Here is a 23,287-nt window from a genome sequence, read left to right as displayed (position 1 = left end):
AAGAAATCAGTAAGGAGAAACAGAGGTTTAGAGAGAGGAGGGAAAGAGTGGAAGAAGGTGTCGTTTCTGGTCTGTTTTTGGTCCATTTTCTTTTTCTTCCTTTGCTTGCACCTACCCTTTCTTTCATTCCCGAATCTCTTCCGTGCCAAAAACTGTTGTCATGGACATCTTTACCATCATCCACCCCATATCCAAAAGCTATTTGTTGAGAAAAAGATTAGAAGGGAAGAAGAAGACAAGTTGGACGTACCATCAAACTAAATTCCCTCATGCTTCACCAGGGAAAAGAAATGAAAAAAAGCATAATCCTTTCGCCTTTTTCTACCCAACTTTGAATTCAGAAACTAGATAAAAGTCTTGCATTTTAGTTTCTTGTTGTTCCTGTTATATATTTGTTGCCCCTCTTTTTCTCTCTCGGGATTGGATGGCAAGGAGAATACGACTGCATTCATGCAGGGGCATGCTAGAATCTACGCTAAATGCTATGAGTATCCAAACCGGAAAAGATAGATGGCAGTGGTTCCGCTGCTTTGATCTTTAAGAACCTACTAGGATGCCACTTTTCCAAAGAAGGAAGTGGTAACTACGGGAAAGATAACTACAAATAAAGAAAATAATTGGAAGACAAAGAAATGGTCATTCGATTGACAAAAGGAATTCTATCTTAGAATTACAACTTTGTATTCATACATCTCCACATAGGAGTCGCAATTTCTAATCTGACTCATCAATCTAACCTGCAAATGACCCACTTTAGATAGGTTCAGATTTGATATAACTGGGTTTGAGTCATAAATGAGTCAACCAATCTAGACTTGTTTATTAAATGGATCAGATCCAGATTTAGGCCTTTAGCCTATTTAACCCATTTTGACCTATTTAATAAGTAGATAGGGTCATAATCTGGTCTACTTAACCCGTGTTAGACTTGTTTAACCCATTTAAAATTTGCTTAATCCATTTCTATCCAGTTTAACCTAATTTGTTTAACTTATTTAACCTACATATCTCTCTTTTAATATATACACACACACACACACACACACACACACACACACACACACACACACACATACATACATACATTCAATTGGATGGAACAACTTCAGCCAATTTCTTAAAAAGCTCTTCTTGATATTTGTCCCTTGGTTGTAAGGACTTTATAGCCCTAAAGTTAAAAATCAGCAACTTGTTAGTTCAAAACTAGTCCATGTTCCTATCAATTTTAATCTATAGAATATTTACCATTACTTTTATCATCCTTTACATATATTTATAAATTTTGAATACTTATTTTAGAAGTTTCTTTCATGATTCCAGTTTGATGCTTATCTTTGTTCAGTAATATATTTTTGTTATATAACGTATGCCACGACCTAAACTAAAATAAATTGACATATTGCATGACCATATATTTTAATCAAGGTTTGGTGACTTGATTTTAGGAATCTCACGTGAGGCCCCACATTGCTCGTCAAGGTGGGCCCTGAATAGAAAAAACATTTAACCCATTGGGATTTGATCAATTATCATGTGGATAAGAGTATCATGTTCATCATCATACTTGAACTGGCAACCATTGTTTCGATGTAAATCTAACATAAATCATGTGTCACTATACGTATGGAAACTAGGTCTGGTATGAGTAGAAAGACTCTTCAACCCTGGTTCTTAGAAATTCTAATAATTGGGGTGTGCCGCAAATGTTTATTAGTTGTATTGTTTTATTATGATTTACCACGCTTGGGTTTAGAAAGTGTGTTTGAGTTGGTGAAGTTAGCAAGTTCATCATTCATGTGAATTTGAATTAGTGGAAGCACCAGCATGAATCCAATATTTTAATTGAGCCACAATAGAACTTTGTGATCACATAGTGGCGATATGAACAATTCTATTAGATTTTAAAATGCATTAGTTTCTAGATTTATGCTTAAATGTAGATTGATGATTGTTTGCTTAAAGAACTTCTCCCACCATCTTAAAACATTTGTTTTTTTTTTAAAAAAAATAATATACATATTGTTTGAATTTCATTTATAAGTATGACTTTGTTAGGGCACTAATTTACAATGTCGAGCATCTTATCATCGATGAGAAAGTATCTAGTTTTTTCCATGCCTAGTCAACGAGGATTTATCATCTGATGTGAGATCCACACATTGTGCTATAGCATTAGAGATGTGCTGGGATAGCTCATCCACGAGCTTTTGAAAATTATCAAATACTTTATTTGCACAATAATGATCATCATCAATGTCAAATAATCAATCATAATAACGAAGTGATATATAATGGGATTCATCCGTCACGATAGAACAAAAGGATATCGAAGATTAAAAACCATCGAGACAAAGCGGTTGATAATGGCTAGATAAACTCTGGAGTATGTCGATGACCCTCCGCTCCAAAGAGAGAGAAGACAAGAAAAAATACATTGAAGAGGCATAGAAGTCTTGTTCATGTTGGATTTGACATCAATTGCCCATAAGACTTTGGGAGTGCGATGAGAGCAAAATGAATCCTCTTTTACATTAATGATGCAGATTGACAGCTATTTTCAGCAATAACTATCATCTTTTGGATGGTTTCTTACCTCGATAACTTTCTTTCACTGGTTGTCTGACATTTTCTTGCATTGATAACGTTTCTTGTTCAGATAGCTTTGACTTGAGTAGTTAATTCCAGCAAGAAACTACTCACATATGGCCTCTCATATGTGTTACAAATGGCCCACCATGGCCCTTTCCAGCGTTAAGACATAAATGATTAATTAAACTCAATCAATGTAATGTTACCATAGTTGGTCGATGATTGATTAGTTTTTTTTATTGAAGTGCAGGGGAATTTTCCTCACCTATCATCCAGTCACAGTTCTAGGAAGCTCCGCAACAAAGAAATTATTGAAATTGTGTTAGTATTGGTAGACTAATCGAAAATTAGCCTCAATCCTAGCATATACTATAGGGAGAGCCCAAGAAAACCTGGAGCCAGGATTCCCCCTGTGAGCTGGTTGGGGGAATTCCTAAGAGGAAAATGCTAACCACCACCCATTGCCATCACTGGAGAACCAGGATTCATAGCCTGAATAGCCACCCATTGGGCATGAGGCCATTGGACAACCAGGCTGAGTCTGGTAGCTTTCCCTCGCACTGTTGAGGACTTTCTATTCACCTGCCCAAAAAGATACCACAGAGAACTGAGACATAAAGCACTGAGAGTAGTTAGTTAACCATGCAGAACCTCCAATCTGAAAAATCCATTTTATGAAAATATGAAACTGAAAAATCTTATTTTCAGTAGGGCATATAGACTGAAAAGTCTATTTTATGAAAATCTTAAACATAACTGCATTGCAGTTCAAACCCCCAAGGCGGTAAGATCGACAGAGTACCAGAAAGACCAAGAAATCTCAAAGAAATTATAGATGAGATTAAATACTAGATTCATGGGCACCAAGAAAATAAGCACCTGCTTCTAATAAGGCATGCTAAGCGCGCTAAGCTCGTCGGCTTGGCATTTAGAAAGAACGGGGACAGTAATAACATCATCTATTATTTAACAGGCCCTCGGCACCCTTCTTGGTATAATACCTCCGATACATATAATCAACATTTGTGAGGTAGAATGTTCCAGGGGACAGTAAGCTTGTGTCTTTGCTTGTCACAAAATCCTTGGCTCCATATCGGTGCTCCATCAACTTCAAAGTTTCGACAAACTTCTCAGGTGTAAACTGAACAAGAAACAAAAAAGAAAAAGCTTAATGTCAAAAACACATGAATGCTGACCAGTTATATAAATAGGTGAAAATTATCTACCCAAATGAAAAAAGGTTTTTGTTCTGTTCACAAGTAACAGCAAACAGCAAAAGAAATGGTTGAGCGGACGGGCTGACCAAAGATCAAAATGCATTATCAGCAAAACAATCAGTACCACTTTCTCACATACAGAGTGAGTGAGTGAGTGAGAGAGAGGGAGCAATGCCACTACAAAAATACGAAAGTTTTCTCAATATACAAAAACCTCTAGAATTTTGTCAATCACTTAATACAGATTAGGCATCAGATTTGCAGGAAGATGAATATGGCTGACATTTCTCCACGCACAGACACAAATTCTATTTTTTAAGCAATATTACTTGAACATGCAGGAGTTTTAGTTAATCTAGGGGTCAAAGTTCCTATCTCTCTCTTTTGATTTCGCAATCAGACTCAAGTTCTTTATACTAGTTTTAGGAAGAGAATTTTTAATAGGTGGAATAAGAGAAGAGTATACAAAAGATCTTATGAAGAGGAGGCACAAAATCAATCTTCAGGGTCGTCAACATGGAGCAACTAATCCTGTTATGCATGACAGGATGGTACCATTAATTCAATCTGTCAAATCTCAGAGAAACTCCTAGCAACTAGCTTTACAAATTATTGCCATCTGATTCAAATAAAGGATATGTCCTTCGAAAAGCAAGCTTGTACGGATTACTAAGTAATCAGATCTTATTAGAAACTAACCTGCAGTGTTCATACTGAGAATATATAGATAGAGACTTCTGACCCATCATTGCTTATAAAAAAGAAAAGTGCCTAACATGGACATCAATCTCATTTGAGGACAAAATAGTAGCTCAGTACAACACAAACATTGGATCCATTTATCACAAGGTACTACGAAGAATCAGACTAGAGAAAAAACCAGCTTATGGGGAATGATTAAGGATCCCACAACAGCTTGGGGACAGCTATAAGAATATAATCATTGTCAATCAGATGAAAGATTTGGTTAATCTATAACTAATTATGTATGAATGCTCAAGTGTGTAATGGCTGCATTTATTGATGTTAAAAAAGAGGGGAAAGAAAAGAAAGGAATAATACTGGGCAAGAAACAAGCATGCTCAACTAACCAAACTACTACTACTACTTTCATATTGGAAGCAAGCGGAACTGAAATAACTCATGATGAGCCAAAACAGCCTCTGTCAAGCAATTCTTATATGGTCTTCCATTAAAAGAAACTTAAGTTGGTTTCTTTTGGGTGGTGGTAGTTAAGAGAGTGCACAGGGAGTTTTGACAGAATTGTCAAAGGGGAAGTGCTAAAACTATATTCAAGAGTAATAATAGTTATATTTGTCAGAAAATAATTTCTCTAGAAGATAGTATCCAAAAAGAGTAACCTTGAATTTTTCCAGAATTTTATCAAAACATCATCTTGCTTTGGAAAAAGAGCTACAAGAAATCTTTGCGGAGAGAGAGAGAGAGAGAAGGGGGGGGGGGGGGGGGGGGGGGGGGGGGGAGATATTGGGCCTACATATACTTTGGCCTCCAACCCAGCCTTTTACCTGGTTCTTAGCCATGTTTCTCTATATTAATAGGATGGTTTCTCCCCCATTTATGGTTCATGGTTTAAGCCTGCTTCAAATGAGCACATTTAAATGCATCAAAATGACTGTGGCATTACGTGGCAAATATCTGTCATATGTATATTCAGATCTTGCCAAATGTTAGATGATTCATCTGGATCAATTCTCAATTTCATCCATTTTCAGTTATTCTGTAGACTAGCATTCCTGAGCTTTTCTTTTAGTAACTTTTCTTATATATGTATTTAGAACATAATTAGAAACATGCAATATTCCTCATGGCAAGGCATATATAACCACAAAGACAAATTTTTATAAAAGGTGACCAAGTGCACAAGGCTCCCGCCACTACGGGGTTTAGGAAGGGTTAAATGCGCACAGCCTTACCCATGCGTGTGGAGAGGTTGTTTCTGTGTTTTGATCCCATGACTCTTACGTCACAATGGAGTAACCTCACCAATGTGCTAAGACTCACCCACAACACAAATTTTCATAAAAGACAATTAATTTTTCCTCATACATTTCTAGTCAAGATACCAAAAAGAATCATAGATTAGTTCATTGTAAAAGCAACAGAATCCATGTCAGAGGTCTGAGGTCTTTGGTGAATATAGCTATGATCGTAGATGTCTAGCATGTATACAAGTACCTGGGTCCATATGCATGTTAATGCAAGGGATTTTTTTTTTTTTTATGGGTGTGTGGTAGAGCCAAGGGAGGAGGCAGGGGGGTTATGTGTGTGTGTGTATTTTTGCGTCCCTTGCAATCTGGTCGGGCCAGGCAGGCTTTGGGATATTTACAGTTTTTTAAGCGGAGGCACGGCCGCATGCTTCGGAGCAAACCATATAAGACCAGCACAACAGCCTTTCTCATTATGTTCGTAGATTTAGGGATTACAAAGATAGATGCAAGTTCAGATAAACAGCATGATATTGACCTCCAGAAGACATTTGTCAGTCAAGATGTTCACAAAGCTTATACATTAAAAATTGAGATGAAAGGATATATAATGGGACAAAACACAGAAGCACAGACGAAAACAAAATTCAATAGAACTTGATAAGCTAGCACAAAACAGACTATACAACATTATGGAATAAGGACATACCTCATGTCTTGCCTTCAGCTTCTCTGAAACATTCAGCACAGCATTAATGTTGGATAGGCTGAAGGGATGTTGACCCTCCTGAAGTTTGAGTGAGAACATTGTAGAAGAAAGGCCACTACCATATGAGAACATCACAACCCGTTGGTTCCCCTGAATAGAACAAGTAACATTAATTAGGGAAGGCCAGTAGCTCACGATGAATAAATGAACCACAGCTACTAAAGAAAGAAAAATCACCAGAGTGCTATGCTTGTTATGAAGAAGAGATGCAAATGCAGCATAAATAGATGCTGTGTACATGTTCCCAATCTGTTTTGGCAGCAAAGTAGACGGTTGAACCTTTTCATCATATAAGTGCTTTGCAACTTGCTGAGAAGTCTGACCATCGATGAGTAAACAATCAGCAATTAGAAATCAATTATTACATATGGACTAAAACTATAGTAACATGACAAGCGACCTTTTCAAGCTCACGACTCTGATAGCTTTCATCACCAGTCAAGGTTGAAAAAGGCTCCAGCTTTTCCCTTGCACCCTTCTCAACAGAACTAAGAAAGATAATAACAGATGAAATCTGATTAGGAATTCAAAAAAAACATTACTAGAAAGGTGCAACAAGACTCTAGAAAGAGGAAGATAATGTAAAAATTTAATATTTTGAACAAGGTTCACCTTCTGTCAGGAAAACAGAAGGTCAAAATGCAGCATCTAGATCAGACATGGTTGCTAAAATTAACCAAAGAAATCCCGAGCAAGTACAAAAGAAACAGCACTCATTGAAGAGTTTTAGCACTCAAGTTTTCTGCAAAAAATGGAGAACAATTTCATCCTTTTATATAAATTTTGTAGCTTGTGTAATTACAGTATCACTTACAGGGGTCATAAAATTGTTGAAAGGGTGAACAACTTTTCCGTTCTGATGGATAAGGCAATTCAAGAAAAAATCAATTAGTTCTGTGGAACAAAATGGTTAGAGCATAACCCTCTAAGGGTGCCAATGAGATAATATGGACTTATCCTCCCCCAACTCATGAGAGCATACCTTAATGGTCCATTGATTGCAGGTAAAGTTAGCCCAGAATAAATGGGTTCAAAGGAAAAGCTGGTGCCATAAACATTTTAAAATGCCAACTCTACCAAGTGGCTTTTTTAAGGGTGTTTGACAAAAATAGCTGGAACGGGCAGGTTAAAGGGGCCTTAGGATATCTCAGTCCCCAACCAAACATAGCCTAAAGCTGTGTCTGCTCAACCCTGCAATTTCTCTTTCGGCTCAGGTTCAGTAAATCTCAGCTTTCAAAAAAATGCAGGACCTATATTGGACCAAAAGTAGATAAAACCTGTGTTTATAAATATCATGGCTTGTTATCGAGAAAAACTAAAAGATAAAAACTAAAGTTCCACATTTCGTCATAAAATATGAAACAAAAACAATTTGATAAAGAATGATTCATAAGAATGCATTCCAATATTGATTCTACTGGTTCAACATGTAGCAAAAAGAGATTAAGCATGCATTAACTACACCAAACCGACTCTAGCTCAATTCAGGCTCACTTTGCCAGTATAGTTAAAATTCAGGACAAGAGATAAGCTAGAGAACCCAAAGATTGAGCACAACTGGGCTCACAATAAATTGAAAATCTAAATTAGTTGAAAAAGCAGGCTAATTAACAACCCTAAATCCAATGAAAGAATATATGCTTGTAGATTCTATGAACGGATACTTCAAATTGCATGTCATATCCGTATGAGTACATATCAGATATTGATATTTTCTGGATAAATCTGGATATATGTCAGATACTAACTTTAAATATCCCATATTTTAATATTTCAAGAAATAGACTTTGGATACTTCTCGGATACACCCAAGATAATTTGAAGGAATTATTTCTCCCCTTTATTAATGAATGTTGACCCTTTTATGATGAATGTTTAGTTTTAGCCTTTGTGATATCGATGTTATTATACAAAGTATAATACGTGTTTTATAGATTTGAATGATAACTAAATGGTGGAGATTGTGGACGCTAAGGCTATTGTGTAAAGCATGAACTATGTTAGTTTGATAATCCGATCTGCCTCATTGATGCTTTTTTGTCAAATATACATAAAAATATGTGAATGCATTCATTGTCATATCCTAGCCCTATGATATCCTTCTTTTGCAAGATTTGCCATATCAACATATCTGTATCTCGTCATATCAATATCCTCTGTCCATGCTTTATGGGTTTGTGGCTACAGATATATCAAATTCATAGGCACAATAAATGAATGCAGCCATATTATCATGTTTCAATATTCATATTGATGACAATTATATTGTTATCCTTTTGCTAACCAAAGATGCAAACATAAAATCATGTTTTGAAAGAACAACCTAGATAACTTTCTAAGCAACATCATGGTCAACAACTGAATCTATTTCCACCTTTATATCATTCATCATCATGTCTTTGAGGTGAAAAGAAAGAGCATATTCTTCGTGAATAGATTCATAATGGTCCTTCAGTACAATGCTTTAAAAATTCAATATGGTACTCAAGGGCCAAGAAAATCCAAGCAAGACCTTCTCTAAATGTTGTGTTATGGTTGAACTTGAAGATGCTTGGTTATGCGTGCTGCTAGATCTAATTATTTCCTTTTGTAGCCTTCATCATTTTCATGGGTCCGAATGTTTTCAAGCGATAATATCCGTCCTCTCCCAACCTCATCCAAGAATTTTGCCACCAGACCATGAAATAACAAAAAGAATGGGCCAAGAAGTAGGCCTATAGCTTCACTACAATTTTAACCTCTTGATGCAGTGAAGCATCAGTTTGTTAAATGGAACTGCGTGAGTCTTTATTCAAATCTAATTCAAAAAATTTTCCTACTTTAGTATAATTGCAGACCTAAACTTTCAAGTACAAATCTTGTATACAATTTTAGGGCTCTATGATTAAGCGCTCCTTTTGAATGTATTAAGCAGTTAGCAGTTGTTACATCGGACTGCATGAGTCTATTTTCAAATCTAATTGGAAAATTTCTCTATTTTAGTATAACTGCAGACCAAAACTTTCAAGTACCAAACATTTTAGGGCTCTATGATTAGACACATCTTTTGGATGTATTAAGCAGACCAAGCAGACTCATTTTGACAAAGTTTTCTTGGCCCAATGGTGTGGTGAAGGGATTAGGGGTATAAATTAAAAAATCTTTTGCTTTATTTTGTCATAATTTGAGTCTAAGGGTGAAATTTGTTTTAATTGAATTAATTGATTAAAAAGATTTACTTTTGTTGATTTAAGTTATTATGGCCAATGAATGAAAGTTCTGGATCTCTCTTCTTCTAAACCCTCGGTCCTCATTTTGCTCTCTTTCTCAATATTACAGTATTACAACTTGAGGACTTGCCTCCAGAATGAGGATCCAATTGAGCCTGGATTTGGATTGTTTCCTTGAGACTTTCTTAGCAGAATCTGAAATATTTAAGAATTCAACATGTAATTCAGATTCAAAAAAAATGAAGATATGATTACCCTGATGTTATCTGCATAACTGAACCTCTTCTTGACCATAAGGATTAAGGGCTGTGCAGAACACAATGGTGAGTCAGTCCTGATGACATGACCTTTTAAATGGGCCAAAACACTTTTTTATCTCGTTCCCCTATAATAAACATATAATCTTGTCTATCCTATTCTTTCACTATAATTGATTCATATGATACTAAATCCATAGTCAGCTACAGTTTAGGTGTGTAACTGAGCCAAGCTTGGGTCTGATCAATCTTGGTTTGAAACTAATTTTCAACTTGAACACTGGGATCAAGCTTGATTTGTTTCCCATTATTTCCAGCTCAATTTGAGTTTAGTTACGAAGCTAGCCAAACATGAGATTAATTTATCAGCTTGACAAATCCATTAGTCCAAACTTAAATCAAGCTCAGTTCAAGCCCTAATTAACATTTAATTGATTCGAAGAATAAATAAAATACACTAATCAACTGTACATTATCTATATAATGCAGTGTATATTACAATTTATCAATGTCTATTCAAGCCCCATAAAGCCAAGCTGATTGAGCTGGGTCAATTTTTAGCTCAGCTTGAAATTAATTTCCAGCTTGTTTTTCTGGTTCAAGATTGATTTATTTAGCTTTGGATCAAGTTTGATTCAAGTTTTTCTCAAGTCAAGCTTGAGCTGCTCAGTTCATTTGACAGCCCTAGCATCTCTTTCAACTGAAGTTTGATAGATCTAAACTCATATTCAACATGATTAAGAACAATGACCTAACTAAACATTACGCACAAGATATCTCAGTTTTGATTACTTCAAAAACAACACAAAACAATCGGATATGGACACTCGTACCTTTACAAAAATTTGGTTATATATTTTTAAACAACTTCAGTACTCCTACTTTATGAGATGATAAATAGCACAGCCGGACTATATATAAGGATTATTGCATCTATTCGTTTTGAACAGCTTTTGTAAACCACCAAACTTCACCCCCAAGTCTCATGGGATTGATGGTCCAAACTTTGTCCTTGGCATATGAAGATGGTTCCAAAGGCTATGTTATCCACAAATGTTACACACCATCTGACCCAAGTTGGATATTTACAATGACTATTAGATATCAAAAAACATCAACAGAAGATGAAGATTTGAAAACTTTAAGCAATATTATGATTAATTTTTCAGAGGGTGGTCAAAACGGACAACAACTAAGGAAAATTTGATGATGATGCAGTGACTTTACCATGTTAAAACATATTCAATCCACTTATTTCTGACAATCCATAAATGACTTGGCAGATGGTTCATCTAAGTATCATGAAAGACCATTTTGTATGCTGCATTAGCAGTGTCATAGGATCAAGATCGAACAATAGTTTACATGCCAGTTATTTCCTTTTTTCACCTACATTGTCAATTTTATTTTTCATACTGGGATGTTTTAACACACAAGAAATCATTTATAACAATTCAAGTCATGAATATAAGCACAGCAATTTGAAATATTAAGGATACATGGCTGGCACATGGATTGTGAAGCTTCAGACATTTTGGTCTATCAAAAACCATACGGCAGATTAAATAAATGATCAGAGGCAATATCTTTCAAGATAAAAAAACTGTTGTCATTATGGCAGACAGCTATTAGTTTCCCATTTAGCATTTAACTTAAAATTATAATGATCACTAGTGATAAGAAGGTAAAACCTTGGACTGCGTAAGAAGTCATTAAAGTAGAGCCGAGCAAAACTTTTCTGTACAAGCTGCAATAACAGTTCAAGTAGAGGTTAACAAACATTATCCTGAAGAGCTTCTTCGCACTGCAGGAAATAGATATAAAATCTGAAGGAAAATGCAATATAATTCCTGCACCTTGTTATATGGAGAATGGAAAACAAAATAGTCTGCATCAGAAATTGAAAATTGCTTTCCCTCAAACTTTTCATACCTAAAGACACAAAGATGTTCTGATGTCAGCTGTGGGTGAAGAGTCAAGGTAATAAAGCACACCAAGTTTCAAAATCTAGTACAACTTACTTGCTACAAAAACGTTTGTAACATGAATCGAGTGCCATGAGATAGCATGTTTGTGATAGTTTTCCATCAACAACCTAAGGAGATGTTACATCAAGTATAAGTAGAAGCTCTAGCACATGACAAAGAAGAGAATTCAAAGACTAAAAGTATGATGCCTGACAATTCAGAATTTTCAATAAGTAAACATCAATATGAATAAACATTTCATAACAATTAAGCACAATAAATGTGATGATGACGAGAGCTATTTTTTCCACTTTCAGAGCACTGCATCTGTAGAACTTTGCTACAAAAAGTATTATGAACAACATCATTCATAATAGAATCTAAAAGCCACATCTCCAAAACCTCGCAAATTTGTCATAAGATGTGGACTACCTGATACCATACAAGTTTGAAATGTTTACAGGTGGAATCATTGGACCATTTGCATATCTAGGAATGGCATTTCTCATCTCGGAGCTAAGCACAAACAGCTGGGTCTCAAGAGGAGGACAGTTAAAATTCAATGGTAGTCTAGAACATGTGTATGACAGACAAGAGGTTTTGGGCAAGCAGCAATATAAACAGATTAGAGTAGCCGGATCCAAATATCTGAAGTGATGCTACAGCCATGGGTACAGTCCTATTCCATGCTTGTAAATGAATTTCATGAAAATAACTATCCCAAGCAAGGATCATTGAACCGGTACCTCAGCGCCCGGACCAGCTCAGACCGGTACCGAACCGGCCAAAAAGGCCATAGCGCGCGTAGCACACACGGCATGTTGTGGCATTTAATGCCACAACCACAGCGTGCTGTGGCATTTAATGCCACGCCACAGTGCGCGCTGTGGCAGATTGAACTGGACTCGATGCCGGTTCGCACCGAGTCTTGGCCGAATCGGATGGAACCGGTCCGATTCCATCCGGTTTGCTCTTGTACCGGCCCCTATAGGGCCGAAACCGTTTTGTGTGCCCGTACCAACCTGGTCAACGACCGAGTCAAAACGATTCGGCCTGAACCGGGCGGTACGGCCCGGTTCAGCATTTATTGATCCCAATGAACCCTCTGTGCACCTTTAGCATCAGGAAGCTAATGTCACCTCAAATTACAATTACATTTTAGTGCATAAGTCATAGATACCTATGGTGTCTCCATCGTATAAAGGGCAGGACCCAAAATTTCCGGTATTGTATACTTCATATTACCTTCTCATCCAGAATAAACCATATGTGGAAGCTCATTTCAACAACCACTCATGCATATAAAATTTTAAGCTGAAAGTCATTAGTTAAGCTTCTCCTTATTCCTTTTCCATAAGGAGATAAGTTATGTATAACAAAGCTACTGTAAAATAAAGTAGTAAGACGTTAAAGCATGACACAATCTGACACTGAAAAGAAAAAAGACCGAGAAAGAAGCAAAAATTTTAAAGATTTTTTTTTTTTTTTTGTCTCAAGAAGAAGATAACGAACACAAGGGCTGGATAGAATAATCATAAAGAATCCTAAAACAGCCAGCCAACATGACTCGACTGGATGAAGTATCACATATGAACAAGGGAGCATTCAAGACCAAACATGGTCCCTCAAACAAGCCAGAAGACAAATGCATAAACCTTACTAAACCAGTAGTGATCAGAAAAGGGAAACCTATGGAAGTCAAATAGGCCATTTTCTAGCCATCTTGACTAGCCATATTCCCTGAAACTAGCCATGAGGCAGAACTATAAACAAGTAATGATCAGAAAAGGAAAAAAAAATAGAAACTCACTAGACTATTTTAATAAAATTATTAATATAAGATTAAGCAAATGTTAGGTCCAAAAAGAGCTGACGGTTTAACTGAAAATTAGTTCAATGTCAGCTACGATTTGGTGGACATGCATGCCCCTATCAATGTACACATGTTTAGCATGTTTAAATGCCATATAGCAACAAAAGGACACTTTCATGGTTCTACTTAGATTGAACAAATAAATGGACACATAATCATGTATTATATACGAACCCTCCTATACTTTGGTTTTGGGAATTTATTTTGCTAGACACTATTGTCTGCATCATCATGTGACCTTTGTGCATCTTGTCCATGCAATAGAATGCTAGGAGAAAGATGAGCAAGGACAATCCATGCCTGAAGGTTTGGGGTCCATGTTAGGAAGTATCGTATATTATACAATGTAATGCGGCATAGTATATTGTTACATGACATAATGTGGCATAGCACATGCATTCTCCACTAAACAGCTAATGTGATGCTTAGCTGAAATCCATTATTATCTCATTTCTGAGAAATTCAGGAGTTGAACTCAGGACCTCTCCACTGAAGAAAGGGTCCCAATGAATTAGGTCAGGTTGTCAACTTTAAACATTTCTCAAAGTAAAAGTTAGAAAATAGATGTGCATAAGAATAAAGCAGAAAACAGATTAGCTTCCACAAGCTCAGGATTTAAATTAGAGAACAAAATATTTGTCATTAGTATAACATTTCTCAAGGTCTAAAATAATAGCAAAACTGCAGCCCAAATATTATAGAGCAAAAAATAGAAAATTACAAAAGTTATGGAAGAGAATATCAAAAATGAATTCTAAGGTGAGAATTAAAATGGGAAAAAAATGAATGTTCAGCTGCATAATCTATGTACAAGACTAAATCCACCATACTAACAGGATAGTAAAGAACAAACCGGATATTCACTTGCAAGGTTGGGCTTGTAAAAGTCATAAACATGAATCATGTGAGTTCCCCTGTATTTACTTTCGAAAGGAATGGGTGCATTTGGTCCAATCAGCATTGCAATAGCACCTGCGCCCCCAGTAGGCCGAGCAGGCCCTTTTGCGTAAACCTAATGAAAAACATACTGTTACTGAAAGGCATGGTAAGAAATCCATGGTATATAAGCTTATTTTGTCCTACATGGATGTCTGCCAGTAGTTTATTATAAATAGTAAAGTCCATTTTTACAACATCTGCATCACACAACTAATAATCACTAGATTTGTTTCAGGTCACTAGAAAGGCAAGAAACATCTGGATGATCATACCGCACTGTCTGTGCAAACAACTAGTCCATATCGCCCATCCCAAGAGCTACTCTCCACCCAATTGACACAGTTAAATAGAGCAGCCGTTCCCCCATAACATGCATTTGTCGAGTCAACTCCTTCAACATCAGTGTTACCAAATTCCTGTATTTTTTCATGAAAATTGGTCATGTAATTTTAGTGGCCGATAGTAACTTGTTTGGAGATGAATGCGAATATGTGATATAAACCGACTGTGACACAAAAAAAGTTGTGTGGTTGGCAATATGCTATATGCGATGGATTAAATTTATTATGGATGTCTTTGCTCCAGAAAAATATTATGAATGTGATTTATATCAAAGTGTCAACTGACATTTTTCCATTTGGGTTGAAAGATGCCCATAGGCAATGAGCTACAAAAGGAGTTGGCATTCCCTTAATAACCCTGAACTCCCCAATCATGATGAGGGCAGGATTTGGGCTCAAGTCTCTGATAAAACCACCAAGACAATTTACCAGCAGGCTAAGCTGGCACCTTCAATAATAAACTGGAATGTATCACAAGTTATATGAAAAATAACAAAACATGTTTTGTAAAAGGTTATGGAACAAACCTCAAATATTTGCATCAGCCAGGTCTTGACAGACTTACTCTTGTCTATCACTGACTCACTACCAACTTCTAGGCGACCAATTTGTTTTGGATCAATCTGATACTTCTCCAGGAGGGATGTAACAACTGTCAAGCTGAATAAAATGCCTATTAAGTAAGAAAATCTTAAAGCACCATCTTGATACATGGATACTAAGCATGTTTAAAACAACAAGTGAAAGACGTGTTTTTCTCCCACCAAACAAGTTTATAAAATAAGCATAAGATCATAAAAGAAAATTCAAGACCATGAATGGAAACCAGCTTAAAAAATTCTCAGTAGATATTGGCAAGCTGGAGGCAAATCCTATGGTTGATCATGATAAATAAAGACGTCAACAAGCACTAAAATTATCAAAAGCAAAATTGTTTCAACTGGAGTATCCAAACATGAGGTACTGTTTATGGTCCTTCTGTACAACTGCAAAACCGCATTCCAAGATACATCAATGGCTAAAAGTTAATATGCACAGGCATAAATTAAAATGATATAACTGGAACTAAAATATAACAAAAGGCAGAACAAGGAATCCCCTTGGAGTGCCAATAAATGCATTTAGGACAATAGATTCTACAAAAATATGAAATTTCTGTTGTGATCGGTTTAATTAGCACTCACGTTAACTCATGCAATGAAAATTTCCTTTAACTGATTATGTACCAAGTATTCAATCATTGACATAAATATGACAAGATTGACATAGGTCTATCAATTACATTTAATTAAATGTTTGATTTAACACTAAATATTTGTTAACTATATTTAATGTTATTAACAAATAACCATTGTCCCTGATTACAAATAACAGGGGAATGGATCTATTTGGAAGAAATAATGTATACGAGAATTAAAATTTATCATTCCTTTTGTTTCACCGAATGGATAAAAAAAGCCAAAATATGGAAGATTGAAGAAGAAACATAGTGAGGAGAATTTTTTTTTTAAAGAATTTTATTTGCAAAATTATGGATGAAAATCATGTTATGGTATGTTCAAAATTTCATAGAAAAGATATAAGACTTTACTGATTTCTACATGTTATGTGAATCAAAGATAATAGGGGAAAATTTGGAACTTAAAAGGAAAAAAAAAGCTAGTCACCTTAGTTTCTAGATTTTTATGAAGCAGCTGAACAACTGCAAAATGAATCTATCTTCTCAAAGGCAACATGAATATGAATACCCCATTCTTGGATGTGGAACAGATACGACTATGGATAACGAGGAACATATGCACCCAGGTTTCACAATGAAAACATAAAACTCCCACTGATATATGAAACATTACATCTTGATCAGTTGAACAGATTTTGACTAGGAGCTAATTACCTCATGGATATCACATCTTCCAGTTCTGTGCAAAAGGCCATGCAATCTTGCCCAAGTCCAATGGTGTACTTTCCCTTACTCGCCCCATCATAAGCCTCAAGGGCTTCCTGTAGTTAACAAAGGTAGCTATTACACATGTGCATCAAAACACAAGATGGCAAAAGAGTTATTGAAGAAAAACCCAATCTATACTCTATGCAAAGCCACTTTTTATGTCGCTAGACCACATATCCCTAATACAAACTCCATGACCCAAAAAAGAGGAAAGAAGGCACTGCCATCCAGTTCATCTATGTTAATTTCTTCTACTCCAAGAACTGCCTTTTATATTACAAATTTCGCCGGTTAATTCCAGGAAGAACAGTGGGCAACCTAACCTAAAGCATTTCCTGCAATTCTATTGTAACCTCACCACAGCAAAGCTACTTTCAATGGCACTAGAACACATATCGCCAATACAAACTCCACGATATATGAGAAAAAACCTCCTTATTTGCCTTCTCTCTTCTACTTCAAGAATTGCCTCTTACATTACAATTAAAGTACTAAAAAATTTAAAAGAACTAAAAAAAAAAAATCCAATCCCGATCATCAATTTGAGCGAAACTTCCATGGTTAATTCCAAACAGAACAGTGAAAACCCAGAACACTTCTTTCCGAAGAACACCTTTTTTTTCTATGTTCCATCCCGGTTCATCTCTTCCACTGCAAGAACACTCACTCACATTTCATTTTACCGAAAAACAAAAATCTCGTTACAATTTACATGTCAATTTCACAGAATCCGAAGAAATCCAAAACCAACATAAAATAAAAACAAAAACGGGATCTGCCTACAGAGGTTAAACTAGTCATCCACGAAACAAGAAACGAAACAGATTTCACTCCCAACCAAAACCCAAACGAATTGAACAAAACCCACAATATGAAAAAAGAAAAAAGCTCTCCAATCCCACCTGTTGAACGAAAGTGGGAGGGAAGTAGATATCCATGGCGAGAATTCCCACATCCTTCCTCCCCTCCATCTCTTCCCCTCCAAATCCAAAACCCTCTATCGTTTTCCTCTCTCTCTCTCTCTCTCCCGCTCCTTCCTTTTCCTTTTCGATGAGAACGGCCCCGAGATACGAAGACAGGTAGGTGTTCCCCTCGTGCGCCCGCCCTCAGCAAAGCGACGTCCCAGGGAACACGCTTCCCCCTTTATATAGGCCCCCTTCTCCATGCCCTCCTCCACCTCTCCCTCCTCTTTCATTCTATTTACATCCCCTGCCATTGAATCCATAATCGTCACGCGAAAATCTCACCCAAAGCGTTACATACATGACACGTCACGTGAGCAGTGTCGCGGTCATGAAACGAGACTTCTCTGGCCATTGGATTGGGATTGGATGGTTGAATGACAGGTGATCTCCCCATTTCCTTTCGTCTTCATTTCATGCCATCGAAGCGACGTCATTTGGTGATATTTCTGCGCACCCGGCAATTCGAATGCGGAAAACTGACCAAGAGATGAGACTAGCTTATCTGGCCGACGGATTCGGATCGGATGGTAGAGATGTTGTCTTCTGTGTGGGTTGGGTGTATTACAATGGGCTCGAACTGACGCGGACAGCTGTCTAGTTACGTTGTCTTGGCCACGTGCTCCCCGGGGGTTAGGTGGGTGATGGAACATCCATCGACCCATGGTTATGGTTCTGGGGGCGTGGGGTCCACCCAAAGAATGGAGGGTACGACCACATAGTGTCCATCTGATGGGAGAAATTATATCAACAGTTGGATCACTTTAGGCCTTACCCACCATGCTCCCTCGTATTCAATTTCCAGTTTTTTAATTGATGGGGGTCAAATAGAAAATTTTTCTTTCCGTTAATAAATATTTGGCTAATAAACGCTTCCCTATCAAATATCTTTAAATGCCAATCACTAAATAAAAAGCTATGGAAACTAGATTTAAATTTGTAATGGAACAAAAATCCATAATCCTGTTCTCTTTTATTCCACACCAATCTAAAATATTTAGGATTTGTTTGTATCACATCCAACTTAATGATGATATAACAATCACTAGACAAGCTATAGAAACCGGTTTTAAATTTGAAATGTAACAAAAATATATAACCCTCTCTTCTTTTGTGATTGATTGTCACACCTCCGACCTAAAATTTCGAGCCAAAGATCGCATCAACCGCAGTATACTCATAGAGAACTTTTTCCACGGACATGTGAGATATTTCAACATGATATCATAATTAGATAACGAAAATAATTTAAATAATAATGTTCAAACTCTAATTAAATGACAGCTAAAAGTCTTACAAAATCAATAATACTTCAAAATCTTGCATCAACTCCAAAAAAAATCTAATCTAAATAACAATATAAAACAGTAAGAAATCGTATAATGAGCTAGACAGCCAAGTAAGCAACGAATACTTTAGCTAGATAAATCAGGCCATCAAATAGATAATAATATGCAGAAAATAAACATATATGCAATACTATTATACGAATCAAATCTTTCTTAAAATATTAGATTCTATTTATGGATTCAAATTCTTTTAAATATTTATTTCATCTTATCGATCCTAAGCTATGACCACATATTTTTTGTAGTAGGGTCATAACACCAATTAATCTTCTTGCGGTGAGCTGTGCATCATCCTGTAGTAAAGTTATTCAGGATCACTAGTCTGCTGACAGTATGTCACTAATCATCTTGGGCACGACCTTCAAGACAAATCATATGCCAGCGTATTAGTCTCCATTGGCGGGGTCCTCAACATAATCAAATCAAAAATTAAATAGTTTTAGGTTTCATATTTCAGTTCTAGAATCATGCAGTAGCAAAATCAATCAATCATATCCATAATAAGATCATATATCATCATGATATTCTAAAATAATATTTTTTGTAATAATATACTATCCAACAAATTTATGCATCGTGAATAATACCACTCAAAAATCATAAATATAATAATTTAATGATTGCTGAATTTTTTTTAAAAAAATATTGCTTACGCTAAATTCAATTTTTCTCGAAATTCAAATATCATTCATAAATTAATTTCTTTCAAAACATCAAATTCAACTCAACGGTCAAGAACTATGACCACATCTTTTCTATAGAAGAGTCATAACACCGACTAATCTTCTTGCGATGAGTTGCACATCAACTTGCAGCAAAGTCTTTCAGGACTGGTGGTCTGCTGGCAGTATGTCACTAATCATCTTGGACACAACCTTCAAAACAAATCATATGCCAACATTAGACCCCATTAGCGGGTTCCTTAACATTGCTTGGTTGCAAGTCTAAATTTATTTCGATTCAAAACTCAATTCTCCAAATATATTTAGTATTCCAAATCAAAAGACATGATATCGAAATTGATCAAACATAATCCATATCAAAACCAATACATTCGATCAAGAATCATACAATATTTTTAAAAAAGACATATAACACAATGCATCAAATTCATAAATCAAAAAATAATTTGATTCAAAAAATATTTATAATTTATCGATAAATCTAGAAAAAATTATATTTTTCTTAGAATTTCATCATAATATATAAAAACTTAAATTCTAACCCTCATAGGGTTGACCAAACGGAAGTGCTCGACACTCCAGAGCGATTTAACAAAGATTGGGACGATCAAATATAACAGTATTTGGCAGAGGCCATGTGGGGGCTGACATTCTGCCCGATGACCTTAGATCAAGATCCTCAACTAGGGTCAATTCAAAAATCACTGTGAAGAGTTTCTATTAGATCCAACTATCCTAAAGAGAGTAGAGAGAAAAAGTCTAGAGAGAGAAAGTCCACTGGAGAGAGAAAATTCAGAAAGAGAATCTCAGTTCGAGTTCAATCAGGAGTCTGGGTTTGGTTGTTTATGACACAAGTAACCTATATCAAACAACATATTTAGCCATAAATCAAGCAATAGAAACTTTGCAGAGAGAAACAAAAGAGAGAAAGATTGGAAAGAGAGAGAAAAGAGAGTAGAAAATAAGACAGAGAGACTGAACTCTTTCTTTCTCTCTCTATTCTATGTTTTTTTCTCTTGCTTCTTTGGTGAAATAGGGGAACTTCTTCTCCCATATTAGAAGTAGAACTAAGTTATGGTGGTTGTGGTGATGCCTGCTGGCCGGAGGACCGACGACCATGCAATAGGTGGCTGGCGACGACTGGCGGTTGGTAGCCCCAAAACTGATCAAAAATAGGATAAAATATAGCATCTTTTTCGACAAAGATCCGGTGATAGTCAGCCGGACAGGGCTCTAAGGAGTCCGAAAGAAGGAGGAGAAGATAGATCAAGGCTAGTTGGGACCTTACATGGTTCTCGATGGCGAATGGCAGTGACAACGACATCGGTAGCGACTGATGTTCGGAGAGAAAAACCAAAAAAATCTCCAGCAAAGATGATGGGGATATCAGAGCTGATCATCCACCCGTCTAGTCCACCATTTTCATTATCATTTTATTTTATTTCTAGGCTTGTTTGCATTTTATTTTGTGTAGGGCTTTATTTGTGTTATTTTAGGGCTTTATTGGAAATTATTTTTGTGCAATGGGTTTATGTTAATTATTCTTGTTTAGGCCCTATATATAGGGGACTTTTATCATGATTAGGATTTCAATGAAGTGAATAAAAGTTTCTCTCTTCCTCCCCCTCCTTCTCTCTCTTCCTCCCCCTCCTTCTCTCTCTTCCTCCTCCCATCTTCACCCTCTTCTCCTCCTCTCTACCTCTCCTCCTCTCTTCCTCTCCTCCTCTTCTTCCTCCCTCTTTCTCTGTCTCCTTGTTCTGCCGCAACAGTAGCCTTCCCCGTGATTGAATCATCATCAACTAGTGCCCTGTTCAGTCACCGCAACAGCTTTCTCTCATGATCGGTGCTGCATCAACTTGGTATCAAAGCCTCGGCTTTGCCTCTGTGCCAAAGCCCCAGGTCCCTAAACAGCATCTTTCTCCCTTGCTGTCTTCCTCCCGCCACTGCCGTCGGCCTTTTGATAGGGGGGAGTCTCAACTCCTACATGAGTTCGGTCCTATTAAAAATAGGGTGACACCCATGTATACCTATCAGAGCACGCATCTCTATACGCCTCCGGACGGAGAGCCACGCTTCGTCACACGATCACGCGTGAGAGTTTCCGGAGATCGGTCATAACTCTTGGACCTTTGCTCTGATACCACTGAAAGTGAATCCTAGGTTCTTCGGTGTTAAGCATGCGGATTTTTTTTTTTTTTTTTAAAACCATGGCTGAACCTGATCGGGTTGCCTACGTACCCCTTCATAAGGGGGATCAAGCCATACGTAGTTCTTTTTAAGTTTTAAAACGCAGCGGAAAAATCGAATCAAACAATTTAATTCATGCATGCTTACAAGATCAAATCTAGAAATCAGCACCTTAAGAACACATAGGATTATGCCGGAATCGTTTAAACAATTATGCTAAAACTTTCATGCATGATTAACTATCAGATCTGAAACTTAAGAACTCTATTCCGATTAATCTCCGAATATCCATTGAATGAATTCTGGAGATATCTCCGTGAGGAGCCCCAAAAGAGGGTAAAACCTCGGGGAATCAGACCTAGATCTTGACACCATAATAAAAGATTAATGTAGGATTAATACCTTTTATGATGGACGAAACTTGTGGATCTGATCCTCGACTTCGCAGCCACGCACACGAATGGCCTCTACGAGAAGTCCACGCGAAGTTCCTGAAGAGATCCAATCCTGCGGAAGTGCTAGCTTGCGCAGAATTTCTTGAGGCTGAAATTTGATCTTCCAAACACTATCAACTTTTGATCCGCCTTCTTGGAAGAACTTGGAGGAAAGGTTTAAAGGGATTGAAGAGGACTTAGATCTGATCTAAAGACTCTTATCAGGGACCCCTAACACTAATGGCGCGATGGACTTAGAGGAGGAAGAAGTCAGCTAGATTGAATGCAGAATTTTTCCATGCATGAACTAGGGTTCCTCTCTTTTCTTTTCCCTTTTTTTTTCTTCTTTTTCTCTCTTTTTTCCTTGAATTCGACCACCAGATGATGGAGGTCCTTTTAATGTTGCTCTCCTACCTAACTTCATGCCAACCATCCCATATTTGTGGAGGATTTTGTGGGGTTTTGAATTTTGAATTCAAAATTCAAGTTCATGTGCCATTACATGATGAAGCTTGATCTAATCTAAACCATTCATCATGTTGCCACTTCCCTCTTTCAATTTCGAAATTCCCATGCCCCTAATCAGATTAGAGGGTCACGTGGTGATTTTGTGGTGA

General features: G+C 36.8%; 1 protein-coding gene across 2 annotated transcripts; it reads right to left on the bottom strand.

Annotated features, from left to right (window-relative positions):
* Positions 1-2,800: 2,800 nt before the first annotated feature.
* On the bottom strand, positions 2,801-18,174 carry LOC103721380 (hydroxymethylglutaryl-CoA synthase-like). 2 transcript variants are annotated; one of them, XR_005506865.3, is made up of 13 exons: positions 17,958-18,174; positions 17,002-17,108; positions 15,635-15,767; positions 15,039-15,182; positions 14,681-14,839; positions 12,009-12,082; positions 11,844-11,919; positions 11,679-11,734; positions 6,922-7,009; positions 6,699-6,839; positions 6,462-6,611; positions 3,469-3,730; positions 2,801-3,171 (listed from the first exon to the last, which is right to left on the bottom strand). XR_005506865.3 is itself a non-coding variant. In XM_039115608.3 (12 exons), exons 1-12 carry the CDS (start codon positions 18,024-18,026, stop codon positions 3,545-3,547), a joined length of 1,383 nt encoding a protein of 460 aa, XP_038971536.1. In that variant the 5' UTR covers positions 18,027-18,174; the 3' UTR covers positions 3,260-3,544. The 2 variants fall into 2 exon arrangements, 1 of the variants encoding a protein (XP_038971536.1); XM_039115608.3 differs by lacking the exon at positions 2,801-3,171 and having other exon boundaries at positions 3,260-3,730.
* Between the last annotated feature and the right edge of the window lie 5,113 nt (positions 18,175-23,287).

This window comes from Phoenix dactylifera, chromosome 10, assembly GCF_051530095.1.
Source record: "Phoenix dactylifera cultivar Ajwa chromosome 10, Ajwa_hap1_PhDact_Kaust_v1.1, whole genome shotgun sequence".
Classification (NCBI taxonomy): Eukaryota; Viridiplantae; Streptophyta; class Magnoliopsida; order Arecales; family Arecaceae; genus Phoenix; species Phoenix dactylifera.
Note: the sequence above shows the minus strand (reverse complement) of the source record. Positions and strands in the feature narration are given on the sequence as shown.